Below are 19,035 nucleotides of genomic sequence, written 5' to 3' on the forward strand. Positions count from 1 at the left end.
ATCCCACTTTATTCATCCAAAATCCACTCAGAGTGGGCTACAACATAATTAAAAGAAAACACCATTTAAAGTGAACATAAAAAATCAATAAACAAAATAGGCAATACATCTGCCAACTGCCTCCAGCCAAGATCTCCCCAACTTCATGACCCTTCTTTAATCCACAGCCCAGTGCCCAGAACCATTAAACTCCCCGCACTGCCCAGCTCAGCTTAGATTTCCACTCCGAATAAGCAGACTTAAATATGAACGTCCTAACGAACTTAATTTAGCAGTGACCAGGGAATAACACCGGGGATTATAAAGCTAAATGAAGTGGGCAGATGGGCAGAGCAGATGAGCCATGTGGTCTTTTTCTGCCGTCGTGCTTCTGCGTTTCTATCATGAATCTTTAAAATCCAAATGACACCCAGAACAAAAAACAAATCAGCTCAAATGACTCCCTGCTGTGTAAGAGCCTGAAGACCTTAGGAGCTGTGCTGTCTGTAGATATTCCAATATGCTTTCAGCTTCTGAGCTTGTTTCCCTCCGTGCTCCTCGGGGTGGGTGGGACCGGCCAGCTGCAGCGTTCAGGGCATTGTTAGGTTTTCCCAGGCCCTGCTGGTGCTGTTCTCTCGTTTACCTGCTTTCCTGCACCTCGCAGCACGTCACTCGTTGATGTCTGGGGGGGGGGGGGGGGGGGGCGTTGTTCGTTTGACAGGGTTCGCTGCTAGGGCTGCTCTTTTTCCTGCAGTTCTGCCAGGCTTGGCTGTCTCTTCACTTGAGTTTTCACACTGCCCGAATCTGGCAAGAGTTAAACGTGAAACCCGATGAAAGCAACTTCACAAGTTTTGTTGATTTCCAGCCTCATTAAATTGCACGTGGGGGTGGGTTAGGAGCAAACTTCACAGGCCCTCCTGTCTCAGGCTGTTTGTAAAAATATTCACCAAAAATCAAGATGCAATCTGTGCCTGGAGGGGCAACTGCTGCTGTGCTTGACACTTTCAGGTTTTCTGATGCTAACGGGGAGGGAGGATTGTAGATGCAACTTAACAGTAACTCTACAGCTCCAGGTCTTCTGGGACAGACTGAACGACTCCTAATTTTGCCCCCATCTATAAAACTTGTAATTCCAGCTTTTCTGAGAAAGGCAAAGGCCTGTGTAGGCCCCCCCTATTGGGGCACATAAAATACAGGGCCAGTGCAAAGGTATTAGGTACCCTAGGTGAACCTTACAGCATTGCATTCCCCCACAACCTCAACACCCACCCCCATACACAATAAAAAAAAAAAAAGATGCATTTATAATAACACATTTCACATGAAAAGGACATTCAAAGTTTAATTTTCTGAGGTAAAAATATCACTTACACCATGTATATTATATTTACAAGCACTGCTGTGTGCTAACTAGAAAACAAAAAAGACAGTTGAAATCCATATGGTATTAGGCTTATTGTAACACTTGTTGGGTGTGGACTTAGAATTCAGAAAGCCATGCGTAAACTGAGCTATAATTACAATATATTAAATCTCCAACAGCACTAATTGCCGGCACTCAAACAGTAACAACCCTACCTATGAAAAGGCAACCCTGCAAATATTATAGCAGGCCTAAAAAAAGCAGTATACCCATTAGGAAAAAAGAACAAGCCAAGCTGCTCTGTATTCTTAAACAGAAACTACATACTAGCAGAATACATCACCTAAGTCACAAATGCAGCACATAGGTAGGCAAAGTCTCACCAAATACAGACTAAAAAGACCAGAAAGAATAAGTAGAAATGTGTAGACAAAAAATGAACTGGAAACCACAATTCCCAGTACGTACCCGGATCAGTCCAGACCGTGGGTTATGCCTCCCTTCCAGCAGATGGAGACAGAGAAAAACTTATGAACCTAGTGCGCCCTCTGCGTCCCTTCAGTATTTCTCTGTCTCCAGCAGATGAAGGTTGCAGAATCTGCGGTTCCCACTTAAATTTCAAATTGTTAGCAAGGAAAGTTAGGAGGATAATTGTCCCCCCCCTTTCCTTTCACAATAATTGTATCTTTTGAATGGATCAAGTTTAAAAAAAAATAAAAAAGAACAATTTAAGTTCACTGCTTTCCAGCTTGCATTTGTACCTGGCTTTGAGAATAGGGATTTATTTCTCAGGTAGGTCCGGGTTCTTTTAATTTTAGTTCCTGGCTCCTAGGGGTGCACGCTGGCGGTCCAGCCTCTCCCCCTGCCTTAAGACCGACTGACCTGAGAAGCGGCATTCCTCAGGGCTGTGACTGCTGAGAGGTGCCATTCCTCAGCTTTTTTATTGACCAAAAAAAAAGCTTGAAGCTTATTTCGGTCATTAGGAGCGGAGGCTTAGCTCTTTTTTACTTTACCTGCGGCTGCCAGGGACCGTTCCGGGGGTAAATTTTGATCGGCTGCTCAGCTGTTCCCTTCCTCCATGCCGCGTGTGATGCGTTGCTCAGCCTGCGGGAAGCCCGGAGCACGGCTGTTCCGGGAGGGCATTTGTACCAGATGCTTCCCCGCGGGGAGGGCGCCTCGAGGGCAGCTAATCGGCCAGAAGTCCATTTTCAGGCATGTCTTCACTCAGGGGGGGGTCGGCCCCGTTCCCTGTCGAGCGTGGGAATGGCGGACATTTTGAATTCGGGTGCGTCTGCTACGGCGCAGCCACAGGGCAGCCCCGATGCCGATTTCTCTCTGCCTCCGCCCGTTTTGACTCCAGTGGACCCCCCCGGTGGACCTCCCAGTCTCGGGGGAAGATTCAGGGCACAGTTCTTTTGCTCCTCCGGCTGGGGCCCATCCCCCACCTGCCTTTTCAGCTGCTTTTATACTATTATTGCATAATGCTTACTTGGCCCACATGATTCAGGAGGATGGATTTCCTTCTGGGCCCCTCCCCCTAAGGTAAGCAGATCTGATGGCTCCCAGGATGTTTCTGGGATCCCCTCAGGCTCCGCTCGTGTTCGAGTAGTCCCCAGTCCGGTTTTGCCTGACCCGTCTCCTGTTGATCCGGATCTGGACCAGGATGGTGCTGCGTCCAGCATTCAAGTGGAGGGGGATGATCCCAGGGTCTTGCGACTTTTTAAAAGAGATGAGCTGGAACCTCTTATTCCCCATGTGCTAGCGGAATTGGATGTAGATGCACCTCAGGACCCACCAGGCACAAGTACAGGGGCGTCAAAGGGTGATTCTGTTCTAGCGGGACTACGTCCCCCTGCAGAAACGTTTCCTTTTCACCCAATGCTCCTACAGCTGCTATCCAGAGAGTGGGATTCTTCTGACTCGAGCCTGCGAGTGGGACGAGCTATGGATAAGCTCTATCCTCTTCTGGAGGAATTCTTAGAACTTCTCAAAGTTCCAAAGGTGGACGTGTCTGTGTCGGCGGTCACTAAGAGGACCACCATACTGGTGACAGGAGGGACAGCTTTGCGAAAACTGGAAGTCCACCTCAAGAGAATCTTTGAAGTGTCAGCCTTGGGAGTCAGAGCAGTGGTGTACAGCTCTCTTATACAAAGAGCAGGTCTGAGATGGGGACAGCAGTTGCTCAGTACCCAGGAGCTGCCACTGGAGAAGCTCAACAAACAGAACACCTGGAGGCGGTGATTGCTTATGGGGCAGATGTGCTTTATGATCTCTTGGGAGTCCTGGCTAGGTCTATGGTGTTGGCAGTCTCTGCTAGATGTCTCCTCTGGCTCCGTAACTGGTCAGCAAATTCTTCTTCCAAGTCGCAGCTGGGTTCTCTCCCTCGGTAAATTGTTGTTTGGTAAGGATTTGGAGCAGATCATCAAATCCTTTGGGGAGCTCCCAGAAGACCGTCCGAGGAACTTCAGGACGTTCAACTTATCTAGGACCCGTTTCAGGGGACAGTGGTGTTTTTCTCAGTCGAGACCTGTTTCCTAACGGCCTTCGTCTGCTAGGTCTCAATCCTGGTCACATTCCTCTCGTGGCCGCAGATCCTCTCGATGGGGCTTGCCACAAGGGTCCGCTTCCAAGTCAACCCAATGAAGGGTCGCCGTCCCACTCCTCGCCGCCAGAGTGGGGGATGTTTCTCCCTGTTTTACGTCGGATCGTTGAGTCCTGGATATTCTACAGCACAGTTACGTTTTAGAGTTTGCTCAGCCCCTAAGAAACGGGTTTCTTTTCTCTCCCTGCGGACCATTACAGAAGCAGCTAATCGTGCGTCAGACGCTCAGCAGACTCCTCGACCTTGGAGCCATTCTCCCGAGTACCGCCGAAGGAGCAAGGCGCAGGGTACTATTCCGTCTACTTCGTGGTTCCAAAAAGGACAATGCTTTCAGGCCAATCTTGGATCTCAAGACAGTCAACAGAGCCCTCAAAGTTCTGCACTTTCGAATGGAAACACTACGCTCAGTGATAGCGGCGGTGCGCAGTGGGGAATTACTGGTGTCCTTAGACCTCACAGAGGCTTATCTCCACATCCCCATCCACAAGGATCATCAGCGATTTCTCCAGTTAAAGATTATGGGCCAGCATTACCAATTTCAAGCCCTGCCTTTCGATCTGGTGACCGCTCCCTGTACCTTCACCAAGATAATGGTAGTGGTGGCAGCAGCTCTATGGAAGGAGGGAGTCCTGGTTCATCCCTACCTGGATGACTGGCTGATTCGGGTGAAGTCCAGGGACCTTTGCAAGCAGTCGGTCGACAATGTATTGAACCTTCTAAGCTCTCTCTCGGATGGGTGGTCAATTTTGCCAAGTGCAGTCTTACTCCTTCGCTGAGTTTCTTGGGAGCTCATTTCGACACCTTCGTGGGCAAAGTGTTCCTGCACCGGGATCGGGCGCTCAATCTCATTTCCCAGGTACAGCATTTCCAGCGTCTGACACTTCGCACGGCGTGGGATTATCTACAAGTGCTAGGCTCGATGGCATCCACTATAGACTTAGTACCCTGGGCTTTTGCGCATAAAGCGACCTTTACAGAGAGCATTGCCCTCCCGTTGGAAACCTGTGTCGCAGGAGTTTCAAGCTCCTTTGCCTCTCCTGGATTTTGCCAAGGACAGCCTGGGCTGGTGGCTCAGTCTGGATCACTTGCTCAGCGGAGTAGACCTGGAAATGCCGCAGTAGGTGGTCGTGACCTCAGATGCCAGTCTCTCCGGCTGGGGGGGCGGTGTGCCAAACTCATGCAGCGCAGGGACACTGGTCATCGGAGCAAGCAAAATGGCCGATCAATCGCCTGGAGACCTGGGCAGTTCGTCTGGTGTTGAAGCAATTTTTCCCTTTAGTGCAGGGCATGGCGGTAAGGATCCTATCTGACAACGCAAACACGGTGGCATACATCAATTGACAAGGAACAAGGAGTCGGCACGTCTCTCAGGAGACAGACAAGCTCATGACATGGGCGGAGCGACACCTATTGTGACTGGCAGCTTCCCACATAGCGGGAGTGGACAATGTGCAGGCGGATTTCTTAAGCCGGCAGTGGTTAGATTCCAGAGAGTGGGAACTATCCGAGGAAGCAATGGCATTACTGGTTAAATGGTGGGGGTCTCCCCATCTCGACTTGATGGCCACTCTAAGGAATGCGAAGGCACCCCGCTTCTTCAGTCGCAGAAGAGAACACAGTAAGGAAGCTCTGGTGCTGCCCTGGCCTCACGACATTCAACTTTACTTGTTTCCCCCATGGCCTCTGGTGGGAAAGGTCCTACGGCAGATAGTCCACTGCGGAGCAGTAATTCTTGTGGCACCAAGTGGCCAAGAAGGCCATGGTTTGCGGATCTGGTCAACCTTGCAGTGGACGGTCTGCTTCGTCTGGGGCATCTTCCTTGGCTTCTTCGTCAGGGTCCAGTATTTTCGACCAGGCCAATCACTTCTGTCTTGTGGCCTGGCTTTTGAAAGGCGATGACTGAGGAAAAGAGGTTATCCGGAAGAAGTCTACACTCCTACAGGCCAGGAAAACTTCCACCTCCATCTCTTATGTTCGGGTATGGAAGGTTTTTGATTCCTGGTGTGAGACTGGAGGGATTGCTCCTCGTCGTGCTTCTGTGGCTCAGATCTTCTCCTTCTTGCAGAGAGGTCTAGGCAAGGGCTTGACCTACAATTCTCTTTGGGTTCAGGTGGCAGCCCTTGGTTTGCTCTTAGGATGTCTGGAGGGGGCACCTCTAGTGTCACATCTGGACATCGTCCGATTTTTGAAGGGTGTAAAGCACTTGAGACCCCCGGTCCGTGCCCTGTGTCCTTCATGGAATCTCAACTTCATGGAACGTGCTCTGTGTGAACCACCCTTTGAGACGCCAAGGGGTCTCGTGTTGGCGATTTTGCCACCCTTAAGTATTGAAGCTCTAGGCGACGACCTAATTTGCCCAGTGGAAGTGCCAGCCTTGATAAAATGAGAGAATATCTGATACCTGTTAAGGAGTTAGGCATCAGCCTCTGCGGGTTCAAAACAAAACTGTGGTTGAGCAGTGGACCTAGATAGGGAACTGCAACCCAAAATACTTCATTCCCATTTGCGACCCTTCCAATGGCAATCATTAAATCCAAAACCTTCAACTCCACTCTTCTGTCAGTGGAAAATGCCTCTCATGAGCCCACTCCTTGGGAGAAAACAGGGTCTCAGTCCAAAGGTATCTTAAATAAGAAAGTTTTTTTACTTTCTGAATCTGAATCAGAGTCAGTCAGAAATGGATAAACTCTAAAATTTACTGCTTAAATTGGAGGTCACGGGTTCACAGCAATATGAAAAACAACAAGAAAACACGCTTCCTCCACATTGTCACTTTAATAGCCTAGCATAAAAATACCTCCTATTCTACCTCAATTCAGAAGAGATTCAGTGCTCACATCTAGTCACAGATTTTGTCTCATTCATAATCCCCTCAGTACAGTTCACTCACTTCCTTAGGAAGGCTATTGTGGTCCATATTCCTCCTGGATTGCCTTCAGGCAGTCCCCAAGAGCCCAGTAATGGTGCGCTGGCCTGCTATGGCTCGGCCTTGCTGAACTGACCAGACCAACCGCCCTCCTAGGAGTTGTGAAATGAGCAAAAACTTAAAAATGTGCATTCAGCGGCTTTTGATACCATTAACTATGAGTCTATGATCTGTAGACTCAAAGAAATTGGCCTTCAAAATACCACTCTTGCTTGGTTTGAATCTTATTTATCTAAGAGATCATTCAAGGTAAAAATAGGTACAACAGAATCAGACAAGATTATGCTAACGTCAGGAACACCTCAGGGATCTTCCCTTTCTCCTACTTTGTTTAACATTTACATGGCTCCACTATGCAGGCTTCTAGCCGGTGTAGGATTAGTTCATTATGTATTCGCTGATGATGTGCATATCCTCCTACCAATTACAGTTTCGCTACATAACACTTTGAAACTTTGGGACATCTATTTCAACTCTATTAAACAGCTTCTTACCCATATGTCACTATCTCTAAATGACTCAAAAACTGAGATTCTTTACATTTGCAATAAAATGACTGAAAAAAATTACATTAGATATCAATTCAAAGCTGCCCTCTGCTAATATCAAGCAGGAAGTTAGGGATCTAGGCATCATATTTTAGTGAACTGAATTTAAAGGCTTATATAAAATCTATAGTAAAAGATGGCTTTTATAAATTACAGATTTTAAAGAAACTAAAACCTCTTCTACATCACAGCGATTTTCGTACGGTTCTCCAAGCTCTGCTTTTGTCTAAGTTAGATTATTGCAATGCCCTTCTCCTGGGCCTCCCGGCTTCATCTATTCGCCCTCTGCTGTTGCTGCAGGATGCGGCCGCGCGCCTGTTGACAAATGTCAAGAGGTTTGATCATATTACTCCCATTTTGAAGGAGTTACATTGGCTCCCTCTCCAGGCCAGAATCCATCATGAATGCCTGACTCTTATTCATAAAACCGATTATGGTGACAATTCGGAATGGTTAAAGGCATCTTCTCCATATGCACACTCCCGCTCGTAATCCGAGATCTTCAGGCAAGGCTCTACTGTGCAAGTATTTAAAGGCCATCCAAACGCTACATTCCATGTGGTACTCGTGGTTTAGTAAATGTGTGCCTAGCGGGCAGTGTGGTGGGTGTCCAAGAGCCAGGTGACCGTAAAAATGGATTCCATCTCTGGTGTTCTTCACTACGTGGCCACGTGACCACTAAGAATGAAAGGGTGTGGACCCAATCCAGTGATTGCTGGGGTCCTCGAAAGCTTCCAGCAAGTGGGTTTCCCAAGTAGGTGGCCCAATGACAAAGGCACTGAAGCAGTTTCTGAGGCCTCTGGTACGTCCCAGTTGAGTCAAAATGAAAATCAAATCATCGCTGTTCGTGTTATAGGTGAGACGAACCTGCCTGCTGACTGGGGAGGGTTCATTGTGTGATACTCCCATCCCCTCTGGGTACAGACTCATGGAATGCCAAGGGAGAGCAGTATCACCACCGAAAAGAAACAAATTTACTGTGGACACTGACAAATTTTGTTTTACCTTTAGTGGGAAACTATCTACTCCCAGTCCTTTGTGTTCGCATGCAAGGCTGGGTACCCCAAGCCTTCCTACTGTGCAAACCAACTGTGCTTCGTGTCTACAGGTCTACAGTAATTCCATGTTTGCAGATTCAGGCTAATGTGCGCCAGTCCTCACCGAACATCGGCGGGGTTGTCCCGGTGAGCATGTGCATGCCTGCGCAGACAGTTATACCGGCTCCGGAGCAGCTCGCATGTACATACGTGTGCGTCCCAAAACTGAAAAGTGCGCACGTAACTCTTTCCCCACCCCCAGCTCTGCCCCCTCCCTCCAGCAGGCCTCTTGCTGGTGCGGGTAACGTACGTGGGAAATGGGGGGTGTCACGCGTGCTCGATGCGATTGATTTTCAGAGCCCCCCCCATTGCTTGCCCGTGTAACAGGGTTATATGCAGATATGAAAACCCGTGCTGTGCTTGGCGATTGGCGGGGGCACTTGAAAGGGGTTTTGTGAGCCCCGATAAGATTTTCTGTGGTGCGAGGGAGTTGTAAATTTTTTTTTTTTAATCTGTACGGACTTGGGGCACAAGGGTAAGACTCTCTACTCCAGCTTCCGGCTCTCTCTGCTCCTAAGCCTGGGGTGAGAAGCAGATCACGGTCTCTGTTTCCTTCTCCTGCACTGCTGGCAGGGGGATTTGTCCCCTCTGAGCTGTGTCAGCTCTGGAACGGCAGAGAACCTCTCTCTCTGTCTCTTTCCTGCTTCTCCCAGCAGATTACGGGAGCACCAGGGACCTCCCTTGAGGCTGGCACGCGGCAAGTCTAAGGTAGCGGAGTGGAGGCACGAAGCTCACACTCTTGACGTGAAGGTGAAGCTCTCAGTCAAAGGTAACCAGGAGGCTGTGGTCTGAACTGGCTGCTGCCCCGTCACAGGTTTCTTTCCTGCTGCAGTTCAGCCTCTTAGGAAATGCTTAACCAATTGCCTTCAAGACAAACATTGAGTGATGTTATAAGAAATTGTAACCACTTACTGAGGCAAAATAAAAACTTGAAACAAAGAATCACTTGGCTGTCTTATCTGGAGTTAAAAAGGATTGCTCTAAAAAAAAACAAAACTTAGCATGCAGACAGGGGCTAATGTGAGCCAAAAAAAAGTAACTGCTATGTCTTCATAAAACAATTAACCGTATAAGCGCTGTCATGTACAAAAAAATCAGACATGAAGAAGAAGCTTATAAAAGTGAGGAATAATTTAAAAGGTATGGCCAGACTCATTTGTAAATACTGAGCGTAAGAAGCCAAATTATGACAGCGCTTATATGGTTAATTGTTTTATGAAGACATAGTAGTTACTTTTTTTTTGCCTCACGTTAGCCCCTGTCTGCATGCTAAGTTTTTTGTTTTTTTTTAGAGCAGGTTTCCGGTGTGTTGTGAATGCTGACGCACGCTGGCACCCCCGTCTGGGAGAAAGGCACTTGCTAACCCTTGACGGGGACGGTTGAATAAAGCGGTAGCTGAAGAGGTGCATTTGCGTTTCCCACGTTATGAATAAATAAAATGTTCTCTCTCTCTCTTTTTTTTTTTTGTCTTCAGCCAGGGGCGCTGGACCAGGCAGTAGAAGACCTGAAGTCCCAGGTGAAAGAGGAAGGGCCGGTGCAGAGCGTCTGGCTTTTAACAGAGTGAGTATACGTCCGTCTGACATCAGCCGTGCTTTCGTTTCAGGCCGTCGTCCTCCGGAGTTTGCCGTCACCGTTAAGTCAGGATGAGCAGAGAGGTAGTAAGAGGGTGAGATGTCGGCAATCCCTTCGTCATCCCAGTGCAGTGCAGGCCCCCTCCCATTTGGAAACAGGACCTTGTATTTCCACCCCACCCCCCCCCTTAACAAAAACTTCAGCAGCTCTGGAAACCTGAACTTCAGAGCTTTCCAAAAGTGTCACAGTTATGCGGTTTCTTTCTTAGTCTTCCTCGTCATTTGTCTGATCGCCAGCAAATGGTGCCTCTGCGGTCCTATAGTTAAGAGGAAATTCTGCTGCTGGGCTGGATGATGTGGTCCTCCCTTTTCTGGATCAGAGCAACTCGATGGCCGAAACAAAGCCCCACTCCCAAGCAGCTTTATCTTAAACAACAACAACAAAATTCAGCTTGCAACTTCAAAACGGGCTAAAAATGCCCCGCAGAAAGTTTATCCTTTCAGCAGTGCCAGAGACAAAATGAGATAGGGATGTGAATCGTTTTTTGACGATTTAAAACAATCATCAGATATATTTTAAATCGTCAAAAATCGTTAAGATTCGCGATACAATAGAAATTCCCCCGATTTATCGTGAAAAATCGTAAATCGGGGGAGGGGGATGGCGGGGAAAACCGGCACACCAAAAAAACCCCTAAACCCACCCCGACCCTATAAAACGAATCCCTTACCTTCCCTCACCCTCCCTCACCCCCCCAAAACTTTTTACGAGTACCTGGTGGTCCAGTGGGGGCACAGGGACTGATCTCCCACTCTCGGTCCATCGGCGCCATTTTGGCTGCCACTCAAAAATGGCGCCGATGGCCCGATAAAAAAAACCCCCCACCCGACCCTTTAAAAATGACCCCTTAGCTTCCCCCACCCTCCCGAGCCCCCCAAAACATACCTGGTGGTCTAGTGGTGGTCCCGGGAGCGATCTCCCGTTCTCAGGCCATCGGCTGCCACTCATAAAGATGGCGCCGATGGCCCTTTGTCCTTACCATATGACAGGGTATCCGTGCCATTGGCCGGCCCCTGTCACATGGTAGGAGCACTGGCTGGCCAGCGCCATCTTTAAAGATGGCCGCCGCCGTATTTAAAGATGGCCGCCGCCATCATAAAGATGGCCGCCGCCATCTTTAAAGATGGCACCTGCCATCCAGTGCTCCTACCATGTGACAGGAGCCGGCCAATGGCACGGATACCCTGTCATATGGTAAGGGCAAAGGGCCATCAGCGCCATCTTTATGAGTGGCAGCCGACGGCCTGAGAACGGGAGATCGCTCCCGGGACCACCACTAGACCACCAGGTATGTTTTAGGGGGCTCGGGAGGGTGGGGGAAGCTAAGGGGTCGTTTTTAAAAGGTCGGGTGAGTTGTTTTTTTTTATCGGGCCATCGGCGCCATTTTTGAGTGGCAGCCAAAATAGCGCCGATGGCCCGAGAGCAGGAGATCAGTCCCCGCGCCCCTACTGGACCACCAGGTAATCGTAAAAAGTTTTGGGGGGGTTCGGGAGGGTGGGGGAAGGTAAGGGGTTAATTTTAAAGGGTCGGGCCTCACTACAAAAAAAATAACGATGTGAATCGGAACCAATTCTGATTCACATCACCCACGATCAGATTTTTGCCCCCCTCTAGCAGAACCCGATCGTTAAGACGATCGGGCACACGATTCACATCTCTAAAATGAGATGCAAAAAAGGTGCAACGTTAACGAGTTTGGGCCACAGAAATCTGAGGGAAGGGAGATAGAGAGAGAGAGACCTCCAGGGCGATGGTGTCTGATGGTCTCGAGGAAGGCCCAGATTTTGGCAGAGATGTGACCGCCCCCCCCGTTTGCGCCATCACTCCTTGTCCAGGAACGCTAGGGGTTACAAGAGAGCGAGCTCCTGGCGGCGGGGAATGTCTACCTTCCTCGGGCCCCTGGTACCTTCGCAAGCTCTCTAGTACCCAAGCGCACACTCCGGCTGGGTGAGGCCCACCAAGTGTGCGAGGATGTAAAAAATTAGCAAAAGGGGTTAAAGTAGCAATCGACCCAATGTCCAGCCATACAGCAAAGGGGCGTAGAAAAATTACCAAACAGAGTGCTGGGTGATGGTCAAGATAAGTTTACTTTTCATCTTAAAAGTGAGTATCCAGGCCAGAATTGGAAAAAAAAAATATTAAAGTGATGAGAACCATAGTTGCCTTGGCCATGCTAGATCTCCTTACTGGTTTCCCTCCTCCTGCACCCCCATCCTTGTTAACGAACCCCCTCCTCTTGAAGGGTGGGGTCGCTGGAGTTTAGTTCGAGCATGCACTGGTCAGAAGATGGAAAATATATCCCTGAGCCGAGAAATCTCTTCACAAAAAGTCCAAAAGCCTCTCAAACTGTAATCCAGCTGCCCACAACTTCCAGGCCTCTTGAGTTTCTCTCTCTCAGGCGTCCCAGATTCTTCTCACCCCTTGCATCTCTATTCGCAGAGGAAAAAAATACCCCAAATCTTTGATTCCAGCCTTTCAGCATCCCGGGGGGAACGCCCTTCCCTCTTCTTCCAAAAATCTCACTGCTCCAAAAATCTCAATGGTTGATCCAGACTCCCCCCCTCCCCCCCGGGGATAAGGAAAAACTGAGCTCCTTCCCCCCTGCTCCAGTCATCTCACTCACTGGAGATGCAGGGATGATCGTTAGCTCCTTTCCTTCTCGTCAGCCTCCTGGCCCTACAACTCTCCAAACCCCTCCGACTCACTGAGAGCCTGCTCCAGGAGCATTTTATACCAAAAAGGGCGGTGTTATGGCAAGGGGGAGGAGTCCCAAATAGCAAAACAACTCCCCCACTGCCCCGTGGCTGGACAAGATGACTCGGGAGCTGCTGTTAGCGACTGGCAGCGCAGGTGACTGCCCGGGGCTCCGTGCCGTGGTCTTCGGGTGGCACCGGCAGCAGTAAACGGGAAGGAAAAGTCGGCATGGGCCTGCGACCTGGCGCGTGCTCAACGGCCCTTGCGGCGGCTCTGCCCTTCACATGGGCTTCCTTGTGAGATTTAGGGGAGAAGTGCCCCCCTCAGCCTAATGTTTGCTGCGCACAGGGTCCAAAGATGTCCACGAGGCCAGGGAGGACCTGGCTGCTGGTTCTCCCAACCTCTGAGGCGGGGGGGGGGGGGGGGGAGCGGGTTCCTCTCCCCCCTATCCCTCCCTCCTCTCCCACGGTACCTGTGGGGTGCTTAAATGTTTACATCTGGGCCTGTCTCAAGGCAGTAAAACAGAGAGATAAGGCAGCGGGCCAGCGCCAGAGGGGGTGCAGGGGTGAAAGAGGGAGAGGCATGACCCGCAGTTCTAATGTGTCTGAATAGATCATGGGTGAAACCTGACCTAGAATACTGTGTCCTGCTTCTGAAAAGATACAGGCAGGCTGCAGGCAATCCAGAAAAGGGCTACCAAAGTGGGCAAAGAGCCAAATGAGATGAGATTTAAGGAGTTAAATTTTGTATAGCCAGGGAGAGACGAGACATTCATATAAGAACATAAGAAATTGCCATGCTGGGTTAGACCAAGGGTCCATCAAGCCCAGCATCCTGTTTCCAACAGAGGCCAATCCAGGCCACAAGAACCTGGCAAGTACCCAAACACTAAGTCTATTCCATGTTACCATTGCTAATGGCAGTGGCTATTCTGTAAGTAAATTTAATAGCAGGTAAGGGACTTCTCCTCCAAGAACTTATCCAATCCTTTTTTAAACACAGCTATACTATCTGCACTAACCACATCCTCTGGCAACAAATTCCAGACTTAATTGTGAGTTGAGTGTAAAAGAATTTTCTCTGATTTGCTTTAAATGTGCCCCATGCTAACTTCATGGAGTTCCCCCTAGTTACTTGTATTATCCAAAAGAGTAAATAATCGATTCACATTTACCTGTTCTAGACCTCTCATGATCTTAAACATCTCTATCATATCCCCCCTCAGCCGTCTCTTCTCCAAGCTGAACAGCTCTAACTTCTTTAGCCTTTCCTAATAGGGGAGCTTTTCCATCCCCTTTATCATTTTGGTCGCCCTTCTCTGTACCTTCTCCATCGCAATTATATCTTTTATGAGATGCGGCGACCAGAATTGTACACAGTACTCAAGGTGCAGTCTCATCATGGAGCGATACAGAGGCATTATGACATTTTCCGTTTTATTCACCATTCCCTTTCTAATAATTCCCAACATTCTGTTTGCTTTTTTGACTGCCGCAGCACACTGAGCTGACGATTTCAATGTGTTATCCACTATGACGCCTAGATCTCTTTCTTGGGTTGTAGCTCCTAATATGGAACCCAACATTGTGTAATTATAGCATGGGTTATTTTTCCCTATATGCATTACCTTGCACTTATCCACATTAATTTTCACCTGCCATTTGGATGCCCAATCTTCTGGTCGCGCAACGTCCTACTGCAGTTTATCACAATCCACTTGTGATTTAGCTACTCTGAATAATTTTGTATCATCTGCAAATTTGATAACCTCACTCATCATATTCCTTTCCAAAACATTTATAAATTTATGAAAAGCACCGATCCAAGTACAGATCCCTGAGGCACTCCACTGTTTACCCTTTTCCACTGAGAAAATTGTCCATTTAATCTTACTCTCTGTTTCCTGTCTTTTAACCAGTTTGTAATCCAGAAAGGACACCGCCTCCTATCCCATGACTTTTTAGTTTTCCTAGAAGCCTCTCATGAGGAACTTTGTCAAACGCCTTCTGAAAATCCAAGTATACTACATCTACCGGTTCACCTTTATCCACATGTTTATTAACCCCTTCAAAAAAGTGAAGCAGCTTTGTAAGGCAAGACTTGCCCTGGGTAAAGCCATGCTGACTTTGTTCCATTAAACCATGTCTTTCTATATGTTCTGTGATTTTGATGTTTAGAACATTTTCCACTATTTTTCCCGGCACTGAAGTCAGGCTAACCGGTCTGTAGTTTCCCGGATCGCCCCTGGAGCCCTTTTTAAATATTGGGGTTACATTGGCCACCCTCCAGTCTTCAGGTACAATGGATGATTTTAATGATAGGTTACAAATTTTAACTAATGGATCAGAAATCTCATTTTTGAGTTCCTTGAAATGATATAAATTAGGTACAAGAAGCCGACCTCTTTCAGAGGAAAGAATGCTGTAGAGCAAGAAGTGAGGGTGTGAGAGTGCAGGGAGGGTAGACTCAGGAGTAAACATCAGAAAACATTTCTTTACAGGGAGGGTGGCAGATGCATGGCCCAAGCTCCCATGGGAGAATGGTGTATCTGAACTCTAGAAAGCCCGGCTTCTGCACAGAGGATCCCCCTGAGTTATGGGTGAGTGAGGGGTACAGTCAGAAATCGACTGGGTTTTATGGCTTTGCGTTCCCTATCTGCCGCCATAATCTGTGCTTCTGTGTTTCAGCTCCACCTTTCTGAGTGCAAAATGGCCAGGGCTGAGGAGAGAGGCTTGGCTCTGCCTAGCCCCATCTGCTCCCGCAGCCAAGGCAATCATCAGCTTTCCTCGGGGAGGGGACTCCTGTTGCTTCTATAAAAACAAGCTAATGAAAATCAAAACCCTATAAACAACGCCCCTCGTGGAATTAAATCCCTTAACTGATTGAAAGCTATGAACCACAGGCCTTAAATAAACAGCAGCCTTTAACCCGCAAGACGTTAGCCCCTCACTTCCCTGGCGGTGTCCCACAGTGAAATAATCCACTAAATATCCTGAACGTCTTCCCTCGAGTGACGCTCTCTCTCTCTTTTTCTCATCTCGCCTTCTCTCCATTCTTTCTGTCGGTCTTCAGTGAGAATATGGGACTTTCGGGGCTTGCGGCCCCGGTGTAGCAGCGAAAGTGATGCAACAGAGACCCGGCGGCAGCTCAGCAGGGTGGGGCCGGCCACTGGAAAGCTGCCCATGACTGACTTTTTCTTTTTTTTTTTTTTTTTTTAAATTCCCCGGTTTAGGGAGTCGGGCTGGGAAGCGGAGTTTCACGGGCGAGACGGCAAGAAATAAAGGCCAGCCAGCTCTTTTTTTTTTTTTTCATTGGACCGACTCGATAACATTTGTACCGAGCTCTGCAGGACTCTGCGCCCTTCACCAGGTCAAGTCACAGAGCGGTCATAACTTTAGTCCAATGAAAAGGGTCTTGCCTACCGCATATTTTGATTGAAGCATCCCAGCGGACTAACCTGGCAACTGCACGGCTTCGTTTGAGACGTGAGATAGAGACTTCTCTACCACGATAACCGGGGTGAGGTGACTGGGTCTGTGACAGAGGGGGGGCGATGCTCAGAAATGATTAAAATCAAGAAGATTCTGCCTAAGAGCGCTATAGGGGGTGGACGAAGGAGACATTGAGGTGAGACCCGGCTGTGCTTTAACAGCACTCAGCAGACACAGTGATCCTCCGATCAAATCAGGCAGGAGAAAGGGGTAAGAGGGATGGCTGGTGGGTGGGAAAAGAGGGTCATGGACAGGGAGCCACGCGGACCGTTATCGGAGGCTAAAATAACTGATTGGTGGTCAGTCTGTTCAGACAATGAGGCTTGGATTTAATAATTAGTCTTCTTTTCAAATCCAAGCTGAAGGTGTCAGGTGAGTTTTATATTCAGGTCCATTAGGCACGTCCCTGCCTCAGAGGGCTCACAGCCTGAGTTTTGCAGCTGAGGCCATGGAGGGAGAAGTGACTTGTCCAAGGTCACAAGGAGCGTCTGGGGGGGGGGGGGGGGAGCAGGTGTCCAGACCGTGACTTCCCTTGTTCTCTGCCCCATTGCTCCAAATCGTTCCGCCTCTCCTCCATGGAAGGAGGCCCAAGACGTCGGAGCAGCGTTCTTTCTGCCTGGTCGTGGTGCTAGGAGAAGGGGGTGCAGCGGTGACCCATGGGAGCCTGCACGAGAGGTGTGGCCGAGCAGGCCAGACGGGTTTCATGGACCGGCCGGACATCAAAACCAGATGTGGGAGGGAGAGAGAGAGAGAGAGAGAGAGAGAGCAAAAGAGCTTACAGTGCAGTCACCACCAAGAGCAGGGAAGCTTCAGCAAAGGCGGGGGGTGGACCTGGGCTGTCACTGGAGGAAAGAGAGAATTGAATCTACAGCTTGGCTTTTCTGCAACCCAAGTACCTGAAGGGCTGCTCTTTCTGAGGAGCTGCGATGAAGCACTTTTCTTGCAGTGGTACTTGCTTATTTAGTAGGCCTTCGTAGCAGAGGGGGGGGGTGTGTGTGTGTGTGACCTGGCTGCATAGGCGCCAGGCTCCACGGGCGCCCGAGCGCGACCCCCAGCAGCAGGGTCTATTTATTTATTTATTTACAGATATTTCTATTCCCCGCACGTCCAAAGTTCCAGGTGGAGAACAATAAAAAAAAAAAAAAATGCACAATTAATCACGTAAGCCGCAAAACAATAAACTCCACCGCTCGCTTGCCCCCTTTCGGTCTCCCCTCTCCTCGGAGTCCCGGAGGCCGCTCTGATATTGGGGTGGGGTCTCAGGCTCCCGTGTGGCAGGGTCCTCTGCTTCCCCCCCCCCCCCCCCCCCCCCGTAGATTCTGGATTTCGCCAGACCCTGGCAGCCTTTCCTGATTTCCAGGAGTAATAAAATGGTGCGGTGCAGCTGGAACTGTCGCTTCTTTGCCTGCATCTCACTGTGGTTGTCCTGCTTTGGGTTCCCGGACTTGTTAAATTTTCTTTGTGGGGTTTTTTTTCTTTTTGAGCTGGCAGTTTCCTCCTCCTCCTCTGATCTTTTCACTGAGCTGGAGCAAGACCTGGGATCTTGACTCTGGCCTGGGGCCACGCATCAGAATCCCCCTCTCGTGGGCCCTAAATCCGGCCACTAGGTGTCGCTGTTGTGCATCCACCACGACTCCCCAGATCCCCTTGCATGTGGCAGCGAGAGAGCCCTGGCCACCGAGCCTCTGGCCCACCCGGGGTTGTTTTATTCTGCCCGCTAACGTGACAGAACCTCCCCCCCCCCCTCAAACCACAAGCTGAAAGTGTAAATGAATAAAAAGTATTGAAAGGAACCTTGCGGGTGGAAAAGAAATGTTAGCTGATGTCAGACGAGCAGCCCAGCAGCCTGCCAGCTTCCTGAGCGCAGTTCTGCACCCTCCTTAGGGAAGGTTAATGCCTCTCTGGGGCAGGGACATATTTGTTCTTTTGCAGCTCCTCAGGCAGTGTTGTTGCCTGCTGCGCCTTCCCGGGCGCCCCCATGGGCCTCCGTTTTTCCCACCCTATGGGACCCCATTTCAGATCTCGGGGCTCTTGCTCTCGCCTTTACTGTTATTAGAAATCTGCGAGAGCCACGGGGCCAGGGGACTGAGTCGTCGGGCCGAGCCACGAGCTCACGAGAGCCCCCACCCCCGGGAGGGGGGGCTTCCATGCAAAGGGAAAGTTAGGGGAGGGGGTGGCGGCTGTGAACATCGTGGCTCTGCCTGATTCAGTTCCCCCCTGCGCCCCCCTGCGCTCTCTCTGATTTCTGATAACAGCGAATGTAGAGCGGGGAGTCCCGAGCTCCGCAGAGTTGTGGTGACTGGGCCCTTGTCGGGGGCTGGGGGCGAGAGAGAGGTGGTAAAGTGAGACGGTCACCACACAGAGTCCTCCAGCCCGCTGTGAGATGTGTTCTCGTGAGGAGAAGGCTGAAGAGGAGCCAGTGAAAGCTCTTTAACAGGTGATGCTTGCAAACGCTTCGGGCCGACGCCGAGAACTCAGAAAGGCAGGCCCGTTCCGGCGCAGGGTTAACGGCGGCGTAACCTGCAAGTGAGGTTTCTGGCTGTGAACCCTGGGGTTTATGACAGAGAATGTGCCGGGGGAGGCTCTTTTATCACGGGTTCGCTTTAAATTCAGTATTCATGGCAGAGTACTTTTTTTTTTTTTTTTTTTTCTTTCATGGAGCATCTCGCCTACGTATTTATCCCAGCGCACTTTATCGTGGCG

General features: G+C 49.6%; 1 protein-coding gene across 2 annotated transcripts in view; it reads left to right on the top strand.

Annotated features, from left to right (window-relative positions):
- Positions 1-19,035, top strand: part of TPRG1 (tumor protein p63 regulated 1) — a 116,692-nt gene that overhangs the window by 16,571 nt on the left and 81,086 nt on the right. For both annotated transcript variants that reach the window (XM_029616455.1, XM_029616454.1), the window contains exon 3: positions 9,990-10,075. In XM_029616455.1, the coding sequence (XP_029472315.1) occupies positions 9,990-10,075 (86 nt within the window). The remainder of the gene's footprint in view (positions 1-9,989; positions 10,076-19,035) is intronic.

This window comes from Rhinatrema bivittatum, chromosome 9 (genome assembly GCF_901001135.1).
Source record: "Rhinatrema bivittatum chromosome 9, aRhiBiv1.1, whole genome shotgun sequence".
NCBI classification, from domain to species: domain Eukaryota; kingdom Metazoa; phylum Chordata; class Amphibia; order Gymnophiona; family Rhinatrematidae; genus Rhinatrema; species Rhinatrema bivittatum.